The sequence below is a fragment of the Pteronotus mesoamericanus genome, unplaced genomic scaffold (genome assembly GCF_021234165.1).
Source record: "Pteronotus mesoamericanus isolate MK-2021 breed Mesoamerican mustached bat unplaced genomic scaffold, CSHL_Meso_final contig_56, whole genome shotgun sequence".
Taxonomy (NCBI): Eukaryota; Metazoa; Chordata; class Mammalia; order Chiroptera; family Mormoopidae; genus Pteronotus; species Pteronotus mesoamericanus.
The window spans coordinates 24,732,779-24,753,980 of record NW_026555201.1 but is presented as its reverse complement, the minus strand read 5'-3'; the positions used below and the strand labels follow the sequence as shown (position 1 = coordinate 24,753,980).

At 36.9% G+C, this 21,202-nt stretch overlaps 1 protein-coding gene across 1 annotated transcript; it reads right to left on the bottom strand.

The window, feature by feature from the left end:
- Positions 1 to 1,346: 1,346 nt before the first annotated feature.
- LOC129075715 (60S ribosomal protein L37a-like) lies at positions 1,347 to 1,719 on the bottom strand. Its single transcript, XM_054579837.1, has one exon. The coding sequence runs from the start codon at positions 1,692 to 1,694 to the stop codon at positions 1,416 to 1,418; it is 279 nt and encodes a 92-aa protein (XP_054435812.1). The 5' UTR covers positions 1,695 to 1,719; the 3' UTR covers positions 1,347 to 1,415.
- Between the last annotated feature and the right edge of the window lie 19,483 nt (positions 1,720 to 21,202).

Sequence of the window (21,202 nt, the reverse complement as noted above, 5' to 3'; positions counted from 1 at the left end):
GGAAACATAAAAATATGGTAGCATTTCTGGAAAACAACAAAAGAGTTGTGAAGGGCTACAGTGACAAAGACAGGGTGCTGGGAAGAAATAGTAAGAAATAGGGTTAGAGACACAGGAAAATAGTGGAGGAGTAAGCAGAAGCTACACTAACCTCCTCCCAGGACCAATCTAGAATTACAAGTAAACTGTAGAGAAATAATCCTGAATAATCAACTGAACACTAGCTGGAAGGAAGTATTATAACCAGAAAAAAACACTTCACCACAATGAGACTGATAGGGCCTCTGAAGAACAGGCACAAGAGGGCTGACCGAGTTCCCATGAGCAGCACCTGAAGTTCTGGAGGAATATTTTAACATCCAGGGGGTTTCCTCTTAGAAATGTGAGGTCTAAACCCCAAACTGGGCTCCCCAGCCTACAGCACCAGAGCTGGAAAGGAACCCAGATAACATCCAGCTGTGAAAAACAGCAGGGTTTTTTTCTGCCAGTGAGATATGGATGAGACTCAGAACACCTCTTAAAGGCACAACACAACATTTTGTTTGCAAACACTCTGAGTCCTGGCTGAGGGAGGGCAGAGTGGACTAGAGACATTTGAGGAGAGTCTGGGATTGGTGGCTCTGGGGGGAAAAAATGAAGGAATAGCCCCCAGAATTCCTGTGCTGAGTCATTCCCTATACTGCAGAAGCCATCTCACTCAGGCAGAGCCCTCCTCTTCAAATGGCATCAGTCCGAGGTGAAGCAATAGCCCCACCATAGGAATTATCTGCCCCGCTGTGCTGTGTGGTGCTTAAGCCAGGCCGCTGATTATAGCTTCAGGCTATACCACTAATTAATTTAACAACTAATGTGGAAATTAAAAAGCACCCAAAATGGGAAGACAAAGAAACAGACCTCAAATGAAAGAAAAAGTGAATTCTCCTGGATAAGAATTAGATGAAATAGAGGCAAGCAATTTATCAGACAGAGAGTTTAAAGTAATGATTATAAGGATACTCAGCAGCATGAAATAAGACATAAGAACCATAAAAAAAAAGTCAGGAAAAAAAGCAATATCTGAGATAAATAATACATTGGAAGGAATAAACAGTAAGTTAGATGAAGCAGAAGACTGAATCAGTGATTTGGAGCACAAGGTAGGAAAAAACACCCAGGCAAGAGTCCGAAAAAAGTTGGACCCAAAGAGGCCTACACTGAGACACATCATAACTAAAATGACAGGGCTTAAAGATAAAGAGAGAATCCTAAAAGCCTCAAGAGAAAAGCAGGTAGTTACATACAAGGGAGCACTAATTAGACTGTCATCTGATTTCTCAGCAGAAACATTTTATTTTATTTTTTTATTTTTATTTTTATTTTTTTACATAAATTAACCCATTTATTATCGGCTAGCAATGCTTCAAATTGTGGATCTTCTACTGGTCTTTCAATTCCTTCAGTCTTCTGATGGCAGACTTGACTGTGACAGCAGAAGTGGCGTTGTAGGTCCAGGCACCACCAGCGACCGTTTTCATGCAGGAGCCGCAGTGCCAGATCCCCACTGCTCGTCTCTTCATCTTGGTTTTGCCACAGAAGGAGCAAGTGTACTTGGCGTGCTGGCTGATCTCAATTTTCTTCACCATTTTCCTGAGGGAGGCGCCATAATGGGTGCCGTATTTACGGACGATTCCGACTTTTTTGGTGCGTTTAGCCATTTTGCCGCAAAGTAGGTCGGACCCCAAGAGCTCAGCAGAAACATTTTAGATGAGAAAGGAGTGATATGAAATATTCAAGGTGATGAAAAGCGAGGACCTCCAACCAAGACTACTTTACTCGCCAAGCCTATAATTCAAAATTGGAGGAGAAATAAGGAGCTTCCCAGGCAAGAAAAAGCTAAAAGAGTCTGTTAACCCCACATCAGTACTGCAACTAATCTAAAGGGTTTGCTAGGAGGAGGAGGAGGATGAGGAGGAGGCAGAGGAAAAGAAAAAACAAGGGAAAATAGTCTGACAATAAAATGGCACTAAATATGTATTTATCAATAATCACCTTAAATATAATTGGTTTAAATGCTCCAACCAGGAGACATAGGGTAGCTGAATGGGTAAGCAAACAAGGTGTGTGTGTGTGTATGTGTATATATATATACTGCCACCAAGAAACCCATCTCAGATCAAGGGATACACACAGACTAAAAATAAATGAATGGAAAAAAGATGTTTTGTGCAAATGGAAAGAAAAAAAAAGCTGAGGTAGCAGAACTTATATCCAACAAAACAGAATTTAAATCCAAGGCTATAGTAAGAGACAAAGAAAGACAATACATAATGATGAACAGAAACATTCCAACAAGAAGATATAGGATATAACCCTCGTAAACTTTTACACACTCAACATAGGAGCACCTAAATATGTGAAGCAAATCTTGATGGATATAAAGGGAGTGATTGACAGAAATACAGTCATAGTTGGACATTTTAACACCCCATTGACTTCAATGGATAGATCTTTCAGACAGAATATCAAGGAGAGAGCAGCCTTAAATGACACACTACATCAAATGGATTTAATTGATATCTTTAGAGCATTTCACTCCAAAGCAGCAGAGTGCACACAGAACAGTATCTAGGATAGAACACATGTTAGGACAAAAAACAAGTCTCAATAAATTTAAGAAGATTAGAATCATATCAAACATCTTCTCTGACCACAAGGCTATGAAACTAGAAATCCGTCACAAGAAGAATACTGAAAAACATGCAAAGACATGGAAACTAAGGAACAAGGAAGAAATCAAAGGATACTTTAAAACAAATGAAAATGAGAACACAACAAACCAAAATCTGTGGGACACTGGGAAAGCAATCCTAAGAGGGAAATTCATAGCATTACAGGACTATCTAAAACAAAAAACAAAACAAAACAAAAAAAAAAAGAAAAAGCTCAAATAAACAATCTAACTTCCCATTTAAAGGAATTTGAAAAAGAACAACAAACAAAGCCCAAAGTGAGTTGAAGGAAGGAAATAATAAATAGCAGAGTAGAAATAAATGAAATGTCTAAAAAATCATGTAAAAGATCAATGAATCTAAGAGCTGGCTCTTTATAAAGATAAACAAGATTGACAAATCTTCAGCCAGACTCATTAATAAAAAAGGAGAAAGGACCCAAATAATTTTTTTTAAAAAATGAAAGAAGAGAAAGAACAACTGATGCCAAAGGAATACAAAAGATTGCAAGAAAATATTAAGAACAATTATATGCTAACAACTGGACAACCTGGATGAAATGGATAAATTCCTAGAAACATACAATCTTCCAAAACTAAATCAGGAAGAATCAGAGAATCTGAATACACAGAATTACATTTAGTGAAATTGAAAGGGGGAAAAATAAAAAACTCCCAACAAACAAAAGCCCTGGACCGGATGGCTTCCCAGGTGAATTTTACCAAACATTCCAAGGATAACTAACACACACTTCTCAAACCACTTCAAAAAATTCAGGAGGAGGGAAATCTCCCCAGATTATTTTATGATGCCTGCATTATTCTAATTCCAAAACCAGATAAAGGCACTACAAAAAAGATAATTATAGGCCAATATCCCTGATAAATCTTCAATAATATATTAACAAACTAAATACAGCAATGCATGAAAATGACCATATGCCATGATCAAGTGGGATTTATTCTGGGAATGCAAGGTTGGTACAACATTTGCAAATCAATAAATGTGATTCACTATGTAAACAAAATGAAGTATAAAAACCACATGATCATATCAACAGATGCAGAAAAGGCATTTGATAAAATCCAGCACCAATTTATGATTAAAAACTCTCAGCAAAGTGGAAATAGAGGGACTATATCTAAACATAATAAAGGCCATATATGACAAACCCACTGCCAGCATCATACCCAATATGCAAAAACAACAAGCTTTGCACTTAAGATCATGGGCAAGACAGGGATGTCCACTTTCATCTCTCTTCTTCAACATAGCACTAGGAGTCCTAGCCACAGCAATCAGACAAGAAGAAGAAATAAAAGGCATCTCAACTGAAAAGGAAGACATAAAACTATATTTGCAGAAGACACGATACTGCACGTAGAGAATCCCAAAGATTCCACCAAGAAACTATTAAAACTGATTAATGAATTCAGCAGTGTAGCAGGATACAAAATTAAAACCCATAAATCAGTTGTATTTTTATATGCCAATAACAAACTAACAGAAAGAGAAATTAAGAAAATAATCCCATTCACAATTGCTTTGAAAAGAATAAAATACCTAGTAATAAACCTAACCAAAGATGTAAAAAACTTGCACTTGGAAAATTGTAAGGCACTGAAGAAAGAAAATGAAGAAGACATAAAAAAGAAGCACATGTTGTATTTATGGATTGGAAGAATTAACATAATTAAAATGTCCATAGTACCCAAAGCAATCTATATATTCAACACAATTCTTATCAAGAGTACAATGACATATTTCACAGAACTAGGACAAATATTTCAAAAATTTATATGGAACCACAAAGAACCCCACGTAGCCACAGCAATCCTGAGAAAGAATAACAAAGCTGGAGGAATCATTCTACCTAATATCAAACTATAAGGCCAGAGTAGTTAAAACAGCCATAGGTCACAATAATCAAAACAGCATGGTACTGGCATAAAAATAGACACATATATCAATGGAACAGAATAGCGAGCCCAGAAATAAACACACACCTTTATAGCCAATTAATATTCAACAGAGGAAGCAAGGACATACAATGGGCTAAAGATAGTTCATTTAATAAATAGTGTTGGGAAAATTGGACAGGTACATGCAGAAAAATTAAACTAGACCACCTTCTTGCACCACACACAAGAATGCATTTGAAATGGATCAATGACTTAAATGTTAGGCCCAAAACCATAAAAACCATAGAAGAAAACACAGGCTGCAAAATCTCGGACATTGTTTGTAGAAATTTTTTATCAGTTATATCCCCCCAGGCTAGGGGAACAAAAGAAAAAATAAACAAATGATACTACATCAGACTAAAAATTCTTGCACAGCAAAGGAAACTGTCAATAAAATAAAAAGACAACCTATTCACTAAATGGGAAAATATATTCACAATGATACATCTAATAAGGTGTTAATATCCAAAATTTATGAAGAACTAATAAAAATCAACACATGAAAAGCAAACAGTCCAATTTTAAAATTTTAAAATGGACAAAGTACCTGAATAGACACTTCTCCAAAGAGGACATACAGATGGCCAACAGACATATGAAAAGATGCTCAAAGTCACTAATCAGGGAAATGCAAATTAAAACCACAATGAGATACCATCTCACACCTGTCAGAATAGCACCTCACATCTCATCAATAAATCAACAAAAAACAAGTGCTGACGAGGATGTGGAGAAGGGGAACATGTTTGCACTGTCAGTGGGAATGATGCTGGTGTAGCCACTGTGGAAAGCAGTGTGGAGATACCTCAAAAAGTTAAAAATGGATCTGCCTTTTGACCCAGTGAACCCACTTCTGGGAATGTATCCAAAGAAACCCAAAACACTAATTTGAAAGAACACAAGCATTCCTATGTTCAGAGCAGCATTATTTACAATCGCCAAGCTATGGAAGCACTCCAAGTGTCTATCAGTAGATGAGTGGATAAAACTACTATGGGACATTTACACAATGGAATACTATTTGGCTATAAAAAAGAAGAAAATTTTATCTTTTGTAAAGTATGGATAGACATGGAGAACATTATGCTAAGTGAAGTAAGCCAGCCAGAGAAAGACAAATACCATATGATTTCACTCATGTGTGGAATTTAACGAACAAACTGAACAAGGAAAATGGGGACAAACTCATAGATGGAGAGCAGGATGGCAGCTAGTGGCAGGGGATGGTGAAGGGGATTGAGGAGAAAGGACTCATGGACATGGACAGCAGTGTGGTGATTGCTGGGGAGAGGGAAGTATAAATAAACTAAATGGTAATGGAAAAAATACAATAAAGATTAAATTTTAAAAAAGAAAGAAATAGGGTTGGAAATGTGGATTAGGTCACAATATACAGGCCTTGTATATTTTGTGTTATGGTTTGGAATTTCCTGACTATGGTTTAGAAGACAATTGAACAGGAGGCCATTTGACAATCAAAGCAAAGCTGGCGAGAGCTTGAAGTTAGGTAGAAATTGTTAAAGGAAAGAAACTGAAGAGGAAATAAAAAGTAGATTATGAAGTATAATAATTAGGCTTTTTACAAAGTAGGGGCAAGAGAGAAGGTAAAAATCTAGGGTGAATCCTCAGATTGCCATCCCCATTGAGAGAAAGCTGCCTTGATGGGACATCAGAGGAGCAAACATAACTTACTCAGGAAACATACCTTTTGATGTCTTTGGAATATGAAATTTCATTAGGTATTATGGGTTACAAATTGTGCCTTGCAATTTTCACTTGGACAGCATGGTAGTTTCTAGCACTAATATATTTCATTTTTCTATAATTTACACATTTCATTTTTTATTGAATTTGTCCTTAATTGGTTCAAAATAGTGGGATTCCAAATGAAAGGATTTTGATCACTGGCTTTTATTATTCACCTTAGAACATGGGAAATAGCATGAAATTAATAACAGAAGCCTTACTAGTTAATTTTAATATGGGATCAATTTGATTTGTTTTGTGATCTAAGAAAAAGCATTTCATTCTTTTTGAATTGAGTTGTTTTATCTGTAAAAGGATGTCTAAATTTACCTTCAAAATTCAAATATTTTCTATTTGCTTGTAGCAGACTGAGAACTGATACTGTAAACCAAAACAATATTGAAAATGTACCCATAGAATACTCTAAGAATTACTAGGCAAGAGAACAAGAAAATAATAGTTTGATCCTCAGTCGCTGTCCCCTTGCATGCTCCTGAAAGGCTGGACTTTCTGGCAATCACCACACTCACTGAGTCTACTTCAGATCCTCAAATTGGTCATTAGTCTCCTAAACTCTTTGCTGTGCCTTAAACTTTACTTAAACTCTTTCTTCCAAAGAAAAATACTCTGGGCAGCTAAAACAGGGATAAACAATAATGTGAACTCACACACAGTCTCCACTGTGCCTCAGGCACTGTTCTAAAGTGTTTTGCAATTCTGACAGGTATAAAGTGCTGTCTCAGAGTGGTTTTAATTTGCATCTTTCTGATGATTAGTGATGTTGAACATTTTTTCATATGCCTATTGGCCATCTGTATGTCCTCTTTAGAGAAGCATCTATTCATCCTCTGCCCATTCTTTAATCAGATTGTTTGGGTTTTTTGGCGTTAAATTATATGAATTTTTTACACATTATGGATATTAATCACTTATTGGATGTATCATTGCCTTCCATCTAGGGGGTGGTCTTTTAGTTTTATTGATAATTTCCTTTGCCACTCAAAAACTCTTTAGGTTGATGTAGTACCATTTGTTTAGCTACTTATTTTTGTTTTTGTTGCTTGAGGAGACAAATCCAAAAAAATCTTACTGTGAGCAATGTCAAAGAGTCTGCGTCCTATGTTTCTTTCTAGGAGTTTTATCGTTTCAAATCTTACATTTAAGTCTAATCCATTTTGAGTTTATTCTTGTATATAGTATAAGAAAGTGATTCAGTTTCTTTCTTTTGCATGTATCTGTCTAGTTTTCTTAACACCATTTATTGAATAGACTGTCAGCCCCGTTGTATTTCTTGCCTCCTTTGCCATGGATTAATTGACCTTATAGGTATGGGTTCATTTTTGGGCTCTTTATTCAATTACATTGATCTGTGTGTCTGTTTTTATACCATAATATGCTTTTAAAATTATTATTACTATAACCTTGTAGTGTAGTTTGATATCAGATAGTGTGATACCTCCAACTTTGTTCATTCTCAAGATTGTTCTGACTGTTTAGGGGCTTTAGTGATTCCATATAAATTGTAGGATTATTAGTTGTAGTTCTGTAAAAAATCCCATTGATATTTTGATAAGCATTGCATTGAATCTGTACTTTGCTTTGGTTAATATGAATATTTTAACAAGGTTAGTTCTCCCTGTCCGTGAGAACAGCATATCCTTCCATTTATTGTTTCTTCTTCAATTTTTTTCTTCAATGCCTTAAAGTTTTCCAAGTATAGGTTTTTTTTTCATTTTCTTGGTTAAATTTATACCTAGGTATTTTATTATTTTTGATGCAATTGTAAATGGTTTTTTAAAAAAATTTCTGATAGTTTATTACTGTGGTATAAAAATGCAATTATTTCCACATATTAGTTTTGTAGCCTGCTACTTTATTAAACTCATTTAGTTCTCATAAGTAGAATGGCTGTCATCAATAAATCCACAAACAGCAAGTGTTGGCAAGGATGTAGAAAAAAGGGAACCCTTGCGCATTGTTGGTGGGATTGTAAATTGCTGCACCCATTATGGAAACAGTATGGAGGTTCCTCAAAAAATTAAAAATAGAACTATCATATAACCTAGCAATTCCACTTCTGTTTATTTATCCAAAGAAACCCAAAACACTAGTTTAAAAAGACATACATGCCCCTATGTTTATTGCGGCATTACTTACAATAACCAAGACATGGAAAACTAAAATGTCCATCAATAGATGATTGGGTAAAAATGATGTGGTAGATGTGTACAATGCAGTAGTTCTCAATCATAAAAAAAGAATGAAACCTTGTCATTTGAAACATTATGCATGGACCTAGAAAGCATTACTTTGAGTAAAATAAGTCAGAGAAAGACAAATACCATATAATTTCATTTATATGTGGAATCTAAAAAACAAAGTAGACGAACAAACAAAATAGAAACAAACTTATAGATACAGAGAATATTTTGATGGCTACCAGATGGGAAAGAGTCGGAGGGGTGGGTGAAAAAGGGGAAGGAATTAAGATGTACAAATTTCCAGTTATAAAAACAGTCACAAAGATATAAAGCACAACACACAGAATATAGTCAATAATATTATAATAACTATGTATGGTGCCAGGTGGGTACTTGACTTATCAGGGTGATGACTTCATAAGTTATAAAAGTGTCTAATCATTATATCATACACCTAAAACGAATAAAATATTGTAATAAAAAGTAAAGTATTTTGCATACATTCAGTGATTTATCCATAAAACAGTACTATGAGGTAGGATTTTATTTCTTATTTCTGTTTTTAGAAAGGTACAAAAAGGTAGATATTTTAAGTGATTTGTCAAAAGTCCTAAAAGTAGTAAGTGGTGAAATTGAGGTCAAATCCAGGCAGCTGTTTCTAAACCTATTTGTCTGAACAGGATGGAGTTCTGCCTCTTGACAGCCAAGAATTTAATGCCACTGTGTTTCTGCAAGATGAGGAAGTCTGTGCAAAAAAGTCCTGTGGCTTAGATACATTTAAAATTTTATTTTTTAAGTGTTAATTTTAGTGTGAGGCAATTAGTGTTACTCAACTTGCTTCATTTATTTCTCAGATGCTCTCATCTAATGAGAAGTTAACTTTTAAATTAACTCCTGGAAGAAATTAACTATCTAGTCCCAAGCTACCTACTTCAGATTATTTTGAATAAATATTTTAAATTTAGTGCAATGATACACAGTTGTGTTTAAGTAAACCTTAATTATTGGAATTATAAAAATAGTTTCCTATGCATTATAGACACAATGGCACTATGCATTATATTAATGTGTGTGTAAAATATGTATTGTCAATGAAATATTGATAAGGTGCAAACATTTATGCTTCCCAGAGCAGTCCAATGTTGTGGGAGAAAGGAGGTAACTACATTTGAATATTTTGTAATTTTCATAAGGCATATGAAAATATCTCTGTTGTGGCAACTGTGTTTATTATTTATACAAACACTGTTTTCAATGATAAGTGGGTCAAAACAACTCATTGTGTATAGAAAGATAGTTCTGTTTTTTTTGCTTGTTTTGTTTTGGTCTTTTTTTGTTTTTTGCTTTTCCTTTCCTGTTGTTTTATGATGATAACTAGGGACCTTTAAATGTTGGTTAAACCTGTTTTGTCAGCATGTTGATATTAATACATTTAAATACCTAAGAGACTGGACATTTTTAAATTACATTTTTAAATACATTTTTTAATTTTTATTTTTTTAAATACATTTTAAATACAGCAATCAGTAGTTTCAAATTAAACTGTGTGGACACCAAGAAAGAAGATACCTACAAAGACGGCCTTAGGGGTGACTAACCGGGCTCCACATTTGAAAAGACAGAGCCTAGCAGCCATTCCTACACAGGGGCCTCTCACACAAACTGCACTTGAGGGAGGAGCCTGTGCTGAACTACCTGCCTCTGCACTCAGCTGCCTGCCAGCACCATGTTTCTGCCATTTGGACCAGCTCTTAAAAAGGAGTTTTTGGAATCCTGTTTTAGTCAAGAGGACTGAGGTTTTCTCCCCATCCAATCTGAACTGTGCCAGTTATAGATAGCCCCATCAAGATCTTTACCAACCAATTAGTGCAGTTCTATTCTGACTAATCAGGTCAGTGTGTTTTGGACCAATGAAACCGTGAGGATTTGGAGTCCTCATTTGCATGGGGACAAACTAACCGTACAACCCTCTGTGTAAGCCAGCTCCCGTCTGGCTGCAGAGCCATTTTCCTGGCAGAGCTGAAACACCAGAGGTCCCAGGGGAACAGAGCTGACCAGACCAGCATTGCACAAAGCAGACTGACTCCGAGCAGAGACCCCCAAGGAGGAGCAGAGCAAAGCTGTCTAGCTTGTAGAAGAGCCTGGCTCCAGGGCCGCTAGCCCCAGAACTGCCTCAGAGCCATACTGTAGCACATTTCCTATAGCACATTTGAGCTGTTTTGCAGCGAATAGTTTCCTTCTTTGCTCTACCCTAAATTGAAGATTCCTGTTGGCTTTGAATTGGCACCAATGACCATCAGTTGACAGCTGATATATTTAATTATTATTTTTATATATTACCCTGATAACTATTCCACAAAAAATTGAGTTCGATCAACTATTCCCCAGTTTAGCTCAATTTTTTATAACCTGTCATTCTAAAGCTCTGTAGGATTCCTCCTTCTTTCACAGGACAAATGTTCCTAGTGAACATTCTTGTTCCCACTATTTTTTAATAAAGTCTTTGGCTAATAGCATTCTGATATTCTTCCATAAAATAAACAGAAAATTGAGAAATACGTTCATAGTGTTGTTGTAAAAAGCAGGATGATTTTTTTCTATACAAATTAGAAAGTTAATCAACAACAAGGAAGTCTGGTAGTGCAAATGGAGTCATTGTTTCTAATTTACAAAAAAATAATTTATTAATATTCATGGAAATGAATACCACCCTTGGGTTCTTACTATAATAGGCCATGGTTTCTCTCAAAAGGCAGTCTAATCACTATAGATATAAAGAAATAAAGAAATAAAAAAGAAAGAAAGACCTGGTAAAATAAAATCTAGACCAGCTTTATTTTCAATTTCACTCAAAATTTTAAAATAAAATAAAAAACATAAATTTTGGCCTGAAATTCTGCAGTAGAATCCTCCTCATTTATGTGGGTAATTGACAAATATCTCCAAATCTTAGGATTGTCATTTGGAATAATTACAATTATAATTAATTGAACTAAATATGAAAAACTAAGCCCACTACATCCTTATGAATTAGGTGACTGTAACAAGTGATAAAAACCTATTCAAGCTAACTGACATAAATGAGATAATGTCTGTGAACTTCCTATTCTGGAACGTGTTATATATGTTCATCAGCTATTCCTGTACGAACTGGGGAATACTTTTCAAATTTTGCTTACTTTTACAGGAAAACTAAAGAATGCCAGAAATCAAATCTGTGTACTTTGCTACATGGTATAGTGAACATCTCTTTATTTCGACTGTCCCTAACACTTCTTTCATTGCAATTTCTGTTTCTTATTGAAATAGTGAGGCTGTCAGTCCAGTCATCCCAAATACTCCCAGATTTAGGCCCTCATTTAGGCCTTCAGATTGACTCATTATCTTGTTCACAGTGATTGATTTCAAAGATGGGCATGTAACTTAAATGAAGCTAGGACGTTCTTTCCTTGTTTGAAGGTTAAAAGTTGCTTTCATGCTTCTGGATGCCCAGTGCAAAAAGCATGTTAACTACGCACTATCATTGCCCATATTGTCCAACACACAGAGGAAGCTGGTCTGTATTAATAGATCATGTGGCCAAATGGGGAAAAGCAGGGTGAGTAAATAAGAAAAGTTCTAGAGATTATATGTGAGCGCTTGATCCACTCTTAATGCCTCTCTTATGTCCAAACCTGTTCTTCTCTCAGTTATCGGTGCAATTGGCCTTTTTTTATTCCTCTACTTTGAATTAGGTTTCTGTCAAGTTATTATTTAGTACCATGAGATTGGGTGGACTTAATTTTCCATTATTAGTTCAATAGTTCAGTTAAATAACTCTTTAGAAGGACAATTGATAAAAATAATAATATTGATAACAACATACACAAAAAACAGGCTTTTATATGGTGCGTATAAGTCAAAGTGGATGGATCCTTATACTGGACATATTTACATAAAAACTAGAATCAAAATATGATTATTTAATATGTATGCATAGACTGCTAATAGATTCTTATGACTACTTCGTGTGTTCGTAAAATACCTATTTCAGCCTTTATGTTACTTTAAAATTATTGACTAATATTTCAATTTATCCACTTGGATACTCCAAGAATAACCTGTAATGTTTGATAACATTTGATTATGTTGGAAGGGATGGTGACAATTTTTTCAATGTCTCTTTGGAATGTCTGTCTTTCTAAAGCCAATGTCCGTAGTTTAGACTTTTTTTTCCAAGTGTGGTGTGTCTTACCTATTTAGACTGACTTGTAAGAAACAAACTTTCACACACAGTTCATGTTTTACAGGTCATTTATCAGTCACCTATGGACTATTATACTTGAAGTGCTGATTTAGCAGTTCATCTCATTTTGCAGTATGCAGTTGGCCTTGGAGAGTCCATAGAATTGCCACTAACAAAAGCAATTACAAAACTATTTCTTCACTATTAATCTACTGTGTTGATTTAAGAATGGCTGACTCTATGCATCAGTCAAGGGCATCTTGCAAAACCAGGTCTTGTGGAGGCCGCCTAACAAAGCAGCTTGTCTTTGTATGATTTTATAGGGCATCACTCCGCAATATTCTTTGAGGGGTGACTCATTCTGACCTTCTACTTTGTTATAAGCAAATCAATATTTTCCATTGTGATGATCTCAGCAATCCACGAACCTATAGAGCAAGGTAAATCATTTATTTATATGACTCATTTTGTTCTAGGGCCATTCCACACCTTTCTTTCCTGGAGCCACCCTATCCTCCAAAAGCGCCTGGATTCCTTATTTGAGAGAAGGATGAGTAAAACAATTTGAATGTAAACAAAAACTTTTAAGTAGAAACTAGTTATTGTTTTAAATGATTTTATTTTTTAATTTATTAAGAATTCTGTGTCAGACCTTCAGACTCTAATTCATGTTTCTTTTTTTGTATAAGTATATTTTATTGATTATGCTATTATAGTTGTCCTGTTTTTTCTCCTCTTTATCCTCCTCTGGCCTGCAGCCCCCTCCCTCTAGCATTCCCCCCTCTTAGTTCACGTCCATGGGTCATACATATAAGTTCTTTGGCTTCTCAATTTCCTATACTAGTCTTAACCTCCCCCTGTCTATTTTGTGCTTACCTATGCTTCTTACTCCCTGTACCCTTTTCCCCTATTCTTCCCCCACCCCCTCCCTGATGATAACCCTCCATGTAATCACCATTACTGTGATTCTGTTCCTGTTCCAGTTCTTTGCTTAGTTTGTGTTTGTTTTTGTTTTTTTAGGTTCAGTTGTTGATAGTTGTGAGTTTGTTGTCATTTTACTGTCCATGGTCTTGATCTTCTTTTTTTTCTTAGATAAGTTCCTTTAACATTTCATATAATAAGGGCTTGTTGATGATGAACTCCTTTAACTTTACCTTATCTGGGAAGCACTTTATCTGCTCTTCCATTTTAAATGACAGCTTTGCTAGATAGAATAATCTAGGTTGTAGATCCTTGCTTTTCATGACTTTGAATACTTCTTTCCAGCCTCTTCTTGCCTGTAAGATTTATTTTCAGAAATCAGCTCAAACAGTCTTATGGAAACTCCTTTGTAGGTAACTATTTCCCTTTCTCTTGCAGCTTTTAAGATTCCCTCATTTTTTTTAAAAGGTTTTTTTGAGGCTTTATCTTTTTTTAAAAAAATATGTTATTTGTTTACTTTTAGAGAGAGGAGAAGGGAGAGAGAGACACACACACACATCAATGTATGGTTGCCACTCATATACCACCTACTGGGAACCTGGCCCAGAACCCAGGCATGTGCCCTGACAGGAAATTGAACCAGCGACCCTTTGGTTCGCAAGACAGCACTCAATCCACTGAACCACACCTGCCAGGGCAGATTCTCTCCTTATTTTTAATCTTGGATAATTTAATTATGATGTGCCTTGGTGTGTTCTTCCTTGGGTCCAGTTTCTTTGGGACTCTCTAAGCTTCATGTACTTTCATGCTTTTATCCTCTGCCAGATTGGGAAATTTTCTTCCATTATTTGTTCAAATAAGTTTTCAATTTCTTGCTCTTCCTCTCCTCCTTCTGGCACCCCTATGATTCAGATGTTGGAACATTTCAAATTGTCCAAGATGTTCCTAAGCCTCTCCTCATTTTTCTGAATTCTTGTTTCTTCATTCTGTTCTGGTCCAATGTTCATTTTTCCTTTTGTTCCAAATTGTTGATTTGAGTCCTGGTTTCCTTCTCTTCACTGTTGATTCCCTGTATATTTTTCTTTATTTCACATTGCACAGTCTTCACTTCTTCCTTTATTTTTCATTTGTACTCAGTCATTTCTGTGAGTATCCTGATTACCAATGTTTTGAACTCTGCATCTGATAGGTTGGCTATCTCCTCGTCCTTAGTTCTTTTTCTGAAGTTTTGATCTGTTCTTTCAGTTGGGTCATATTTCTTTGTGTCAGCACATCTGTTAATGTTGTAAGGGGTGGAGCCTTAGGTATTTGCCAAAGTGGGGCAACCCACATTGCTGCCTTGTGGCATTGTCTATGGAGGAGGGGTCAGAGAGGGAACAATGCTGGTTGCTTGACTCTCACGCCACTTTCAGTCACTTCCCTCACTTTCCACAAAACAATTGTGCTCTTTTGGGTGCCAATTCCTGGGTATGTGGGCTTGTGTATCTTCTAGGATCCTGTGGGTCCCTCCAGTGGACTCCCCTGTGAGACTGGGAGTTTCTCCTGCCACAGCAACCCCCCAAGGTTTTTACGAGAGGTTTTGAGGCTTTATTTTCCCATGCTGGAACCCTGGGTTGTGTAGTCTGTCTCCCTCCCCAGTTGTTGCACTCAGCTTGTCCACATGCATCCTGGTCCAGCAGCTGCCACCTTGCCCACATGGTATGCCAGCTGCCATCTTACCAGCATCCTCTTTGCCCCAGCTGTTCATCTCTGCCCTTCCTACCAGTCTGGATGAATGTTTCTTCTTTAACTCCTCAGTTGTTGGACTTCAATACAATTTGATTTTCTGGCAGTTCTGCTTGTTTTTTGTTCTTAAATTGATTGTTAGCCTTCCTTTGGTTTTGTGAGGAAGCAAAACATATCTACCTATGCCTCCATCTTGGCCAGAAGCCCTGTTTTGTTTTGTTTTTAAATGTTGAATAAAATTGAAAATAAGGCAGGTCCACATTTTCATTTATTTCACTGCTTTTTCTTCTCTTTATTCCTTGCCTCCCTCTCTCCCTTCCTCCCCCCTTTATTTCTCTCTTTCTTTCTCCCTTCAATTCTCCCTCTTAGCTAGTAAAACAGGACACAGATTCCTCAGGGGTTGAAGATAAGAAAGAGCTGGTAATTTTAAAGGCAGTAATATTCTAGTAAAAACAAAACACATCAAAAGTCTGTTTTATAGCATTTGCTGATTTCTGTGGTGTAAAATATACCCACCAACGCCAATTTTATACTACCAATCTGATGTCAGTAAACATGGGATTGGGAATAAATGCTTACAATTCACTTTAACTAGCTGACAGGAGCCTGCTCTCACCCATCACTGCATATAGCGAGGAGTGGTGGAGCTGCTTAGTAATTTATGACTAGAAAGCCCCTTTGCCTCCTTTAAGGTAGGTCTCATTCTACTCATTGGAAGGCCAAGAAAAATGTTTTCTAAAATAAGTACCAAAATCAAAGGGAAAATTAGAAAAGTTTTGTTTCACCAGCAATACTGAAGATTTGATGTTGCATATTCTTAAACTTGAAAAATTTTCAATGTGTTGCCATCTTCAAATATGTCTGAAAATTTCCCTAAGTAATGGATTCAGAGTTTATTTCCAAAAGTGTAAAACAGCTTAATTGTGACAGTGGAATCAATGAAGATAGAAAAATAACTATTACATTCATGTAATCATTGTTATTTTTAGAAATGGTAAGTTTTGAAAATGCCAAGATTCAGATATTTTCACATACAAAAATAGAGAAAGAAAAAAGAAATGCAAAATATTTGGAGAAAGTAAACAAATAGAGTTACCAGAAGTGGAAGCATAACATTTAAATAAATTGAAACACCAATTATCTTTGAACCTCACTAATCATATTGGAAAGGATCTTCAATGAACTTTACTAGGGTGTACCAGTATTTCTTAAAGAGTGGCCCTGAACCATTTGTATCAGAATTGACTGTGATGAGAGGAGAAAGCCAAGACGGTGGCCTAGATAAACATGGTTCACCTCCTCACACAACCACATCAAAATTATAACTAAACTGCAGAACAACCATTGCTTAGAACAACCAGAATTTGAGCTGCATGGAAGTCCTACAACTACAGGATGAAAAAAGAAATCATATTAAGGCTGGTAGGAGGAGCAGAGACACAGAATGGGCTGATTCCACACCCATATATGGCAGATAAAAAATTGGGAGTGAGGGGTCCCAGTCCCACCCTAGGCTCTCCAGACCAGGGCTCCAGTGCCAGGAAGAAAAAAGTCCCTGTAACTCCTAGCTATAAAAACCAGTGGGGATTGAAGCTGTGGAAGACAGAAACTGCTGGATTCCCAGGAATTTCCTCTTAAAAGGCCCACAGCCTGACTTACTCAGACTTACTCCCTCTGAGCTCCAGCACCAGGGCATCTGCTTGAAAGGCACCAGAGGCATACGGCAAGGAATGAAGTGTCTGGCATCAGGGCAAGAGCTGAGGGACAGCTTTCTCCCAGGCAAAAGTACTGGCAGAGGCCATTGTTCCTTTTCTGAGCCCTCTCACCAAAAGCTGACAGGCAGGTGTCACATCTGAGACTCCATCAACTTGATTTATGCTGTTTACCCCAGCCTAGTGATTCCCAGAGCTCTGTTAAACCCAACTTTTGGACCCACCCAACCTGCTGCCAGTAGCTTTTCCCTATGAATAGTTTGTCTTGGCTCATGCTTCAAATTTTCCTAAAACCTCTCAAATAAGCAGCATCTGGCATCAGTGAGCCCTTACCCCTTGTTAAGTGGTCTCAGGCCTTGCACGAGGAGCAGCTGGCCTTGGTTCACAGCTTAACCTTGTTCGGGAAACTCCAAGTCTTGCACAAGGAGCAGCCATCTGTAGATTGCTTTGTAGCTTATGTCAGGTGGCCTTGGACAGAGCACAGGTAGTGGTTGACCTTGGCCAGTACCTCCCAGGAGGCCCCAGAGCAAGCACACCTGGTGAACAGTTGCAGACCATGTCAGGGCACTACCACCCAACCACCTCCATAAGAGACATACTCAAGGGGTGAACTCAGTGGGCACCAGGACCCTGCTGAAGTAAGTCCTGCTCTGTGGAGTAGGCCCCTGCACAACCGATCCTCCACGATGGTAGGAGGTTGGTGGTCAGTGGTCATAGCCAGTCCTTGCAGCTAACTGGCCTGGGTAAATCCTTCCCATTGACTTGCCAATAGCAATTAAGGTTCAACTACCAGAGGAGGGTGTACACAGCCAACACTGTGGGTGTACCTTGGGCACCCAGCTTGAATAATAGGAGGGTTGTGCCATTGGACCATATAGGACACCTACTGTATTAGGTCACTCTACCAAACCACAGAGTTGTATTAGCTCTACCTAGTACATAGGAACAAGCACAGGGAGGCTTCCAGAAGGAGGAGACACAGAAACATGGCCAAAATGAAAGAACAGAACAAAACTCTAGAAAGAGAATGAAACAGAACGGAGACAAGCAATATACTAGATGCAGAGTTCAAAACACTAGTTATAAGGATGCTTAATGAACTTACAAGAAGAGCAGATGAACTCAGAGAGAACTTCAACAGCTTAAAAAAGAGACAAAAACCATAAAAAAAGAACCAGTCAGAAATGAAGGATACAGTAACTGAAATGAAGAAAAAGTTACAGGGAATCTATAGTAGAGTAGATGAAGCTGAAGTTCATATCAGTAATCTGGAGTATAAGGAAGCAGAAAACACCCAATCAGAACAAAAATAAAAAAGAATATAAAAAAAGAAGAAGATAGAGTAAGAGAGTAAGGAGCCCCTGTGACAACTTTAAGTGTACCAATTTCACATCATGGGGGTGCCAGGAGAAGAGAAGAGAGAGCAAGAGATTGAAAACCTATTTGAAAAAAATAATGACAGAAAACTTCCCTAACCTGATGAAGGAAATAGACATACAAATCCATGAAGAGCTGAGTCCCAAACAAGATGAACCCAAAGAGGTTCATACCAGGACACATCATAATTAAAATGCCAAAGGTTAAAGACAAAGAGAGAATCTAAAAAGCAGTAAGAAAAAAGCAGCTAATTACCTACAAGGGAGCTCTTATAAGATTTCTAGGTGATTCCTCAAAAGAAAATTTGCAGGCTAGCAGAGAGTGGCAAGAATAATCAGAGTGATGAAGAGCAATGACCTTCAACCAAGATTACTCTACCCAGCAAAGCTATCATTTAGAAGTGAAGGGCAAATAAAGAGCTTCCCAGACAAGAAATAGCTAGAGGAGTTCATCATCACCAAAACAGTAGTCTGTGAAATGTTAAAGGGCCTTCCTTAAGAAAATTAAAAATATGAACAATAAAATGGCAATAAATACATATCCATCAATAATTGAATCTAAATAACAAAAAACAAGCAGAACAGAAACAGAATCATAGATACTAGAACACTGATGTTTGCTAGATGGGAAGGGTTTAGGGGGATGGGTGAAAAAGGTGAAAGGATTAAGTAAAAATTGGTTGTTACTTAATAGTCATGGGGATGTAAAGGACAGCATAGGGAATATAGTAGCCAAAGAACTTATATGAATGGCTCATGTACATGGACAACAGTGTAGGGATTGCCTGAGGTAGTGGGGATGGTCTGGGTGGAGGGGGGCAAAGGGGAAAAATTGGGACAACTGTTAATAGTGTAAATAATAAAGTATAATTTTAAAAAAGAATTGAATGTGATGATAGTTTAAAATATAAAATTCTAGACCCTGCTCTGACCTACTGAATAAAAGTCTCTCTATTTGGGAACTTTAACTCCACACTTTTGATTAACTTTCTAGATGAATCATAATCTAGAAGTGGAGGTCGCTTGGTAGGACATACCAAAGTGCCCTGCCTCATGCCCTTCTTTTTGCCTGAAGTGTCATCTAGACCTCTGGAAATTAAGCAGTGGCCAAAATTACAGGCTAAAGATGGCACATCAGGAAGCCAGTGTGAATCCTAGTCCTTGATGATTTCCTTAAGCAACTGCACTGACCTCAATTACCCTAATTCCTGACTTTTACAACTTAAAAAAAAATCTTATTTGCTTAAGTCACAAACAAAAAATCCTAATTGATACAGACACTGACATGTCTATAAATATGACATTCTTGGTATTAAGTCATTTTAAAACGCAAAAGTCAAATTATATTTTGAAAAATGAAAAGAAAAATCTAATTTTACAAAGAAGGAAACCAACTGTTTAAAGCAAAATTTTTAAAGACTGTAAAAAATATAATAGTCATAAGTTATGAAGCTTATAAAGGACTCATTGTAGCAAAACATGGTAGGAGAAAATGTCTCAGGTTGTGATGTACTATCTTGAAGTAGTAACAGCCTATGTAATTTAATTGATCAGAGACTTTTGAATGCAATGCTATATATGGAAACTAAAAAAACAATCAGTGTAGGCTATTGGATTGAAATCCAATCAATTTAATTTTTAAGATCTCTTCACAGTGTCCTTTTGTATGTAAAATCAATGCAGTTGCTGAGAGGGTGCTGAAGGAACTCAAAGAGACAGATATAATAAATACCTCCAACATGTAGGAATGAAACCACCAAAGCTTTAGTTAGCTAGAGATCTATGCCAGCAAAAAGTCTGCAGTGGTGTCTTAAGCAGACATTCAGAATAAAAAATCATTATAGAAGTAGACAATATTTTTTTCTGGTGAGAGGATATTTTATAGATACAAATACAAACAACTTAACTGTACCTTGGACATTTGGAAAAACAGGATATCCATAACCCATATCTCCTCTGAGGCAGGTCCTCAGTTGTCTACACACACCCAACTCTCCCCTTCATTGAGAAAGTTTATTAGTTTCTGAGATTTTTGTTCCTAAAGGGTGGTGATGAAGAAATGAAAAATCCTATTCTACTATTTGAATGAAGCAAATATAAGATTAATAATTCTCTTGCTAATATTAGCCTTTCTTTGGCATCACTAGTGACTTACGGGGTAGCAAGATTTAGCTTTCCTTATCAAAATCCTAATTGTCTTGGTCTGTTCCTTAGCTCTAGTGTGAAAGGCAGCATGCACCGACTCTTGCTGTTTTCGGTGGAATGGCACCAAAAAGGGAGGAATCATTGTCCAATCATGTATAGTTGCTTTCAGCGGTGGTAGGGAGATTTTGAAAGAGGGATATAGAGAAATGGTAGAATTTTCTCATAATCTTTGGCAGTAACTCCTAGAGAAAGAGCAGAGAAACTGTGAGCCTCAACTATTCTGTTGGGGGAGAATGATTTGTGGTGAATTACCTTGTGTTCACATGGAGAGACTTTCCTGGGATTGTGCTTTTTGACTTTCAATCCTAACCATGGAAGGAGAGTGACGAATCTGAGTGGAGAACCTGAAAGGAGCTGAGCCTGAGGCCTTACACCTTAATTTTGGGTCTGTTCTTTTCTTCTGGGGAGGCCCATGATCC

Coding starts and splice junctions, on each gene's coding strand:
- LOC129075715 (XM_054579837.1), bottom strand. CDS start 1,694: ATGGCTAAACGCACCAAAAAAGTCGGAATCGTCCGTAAATACGGCACC.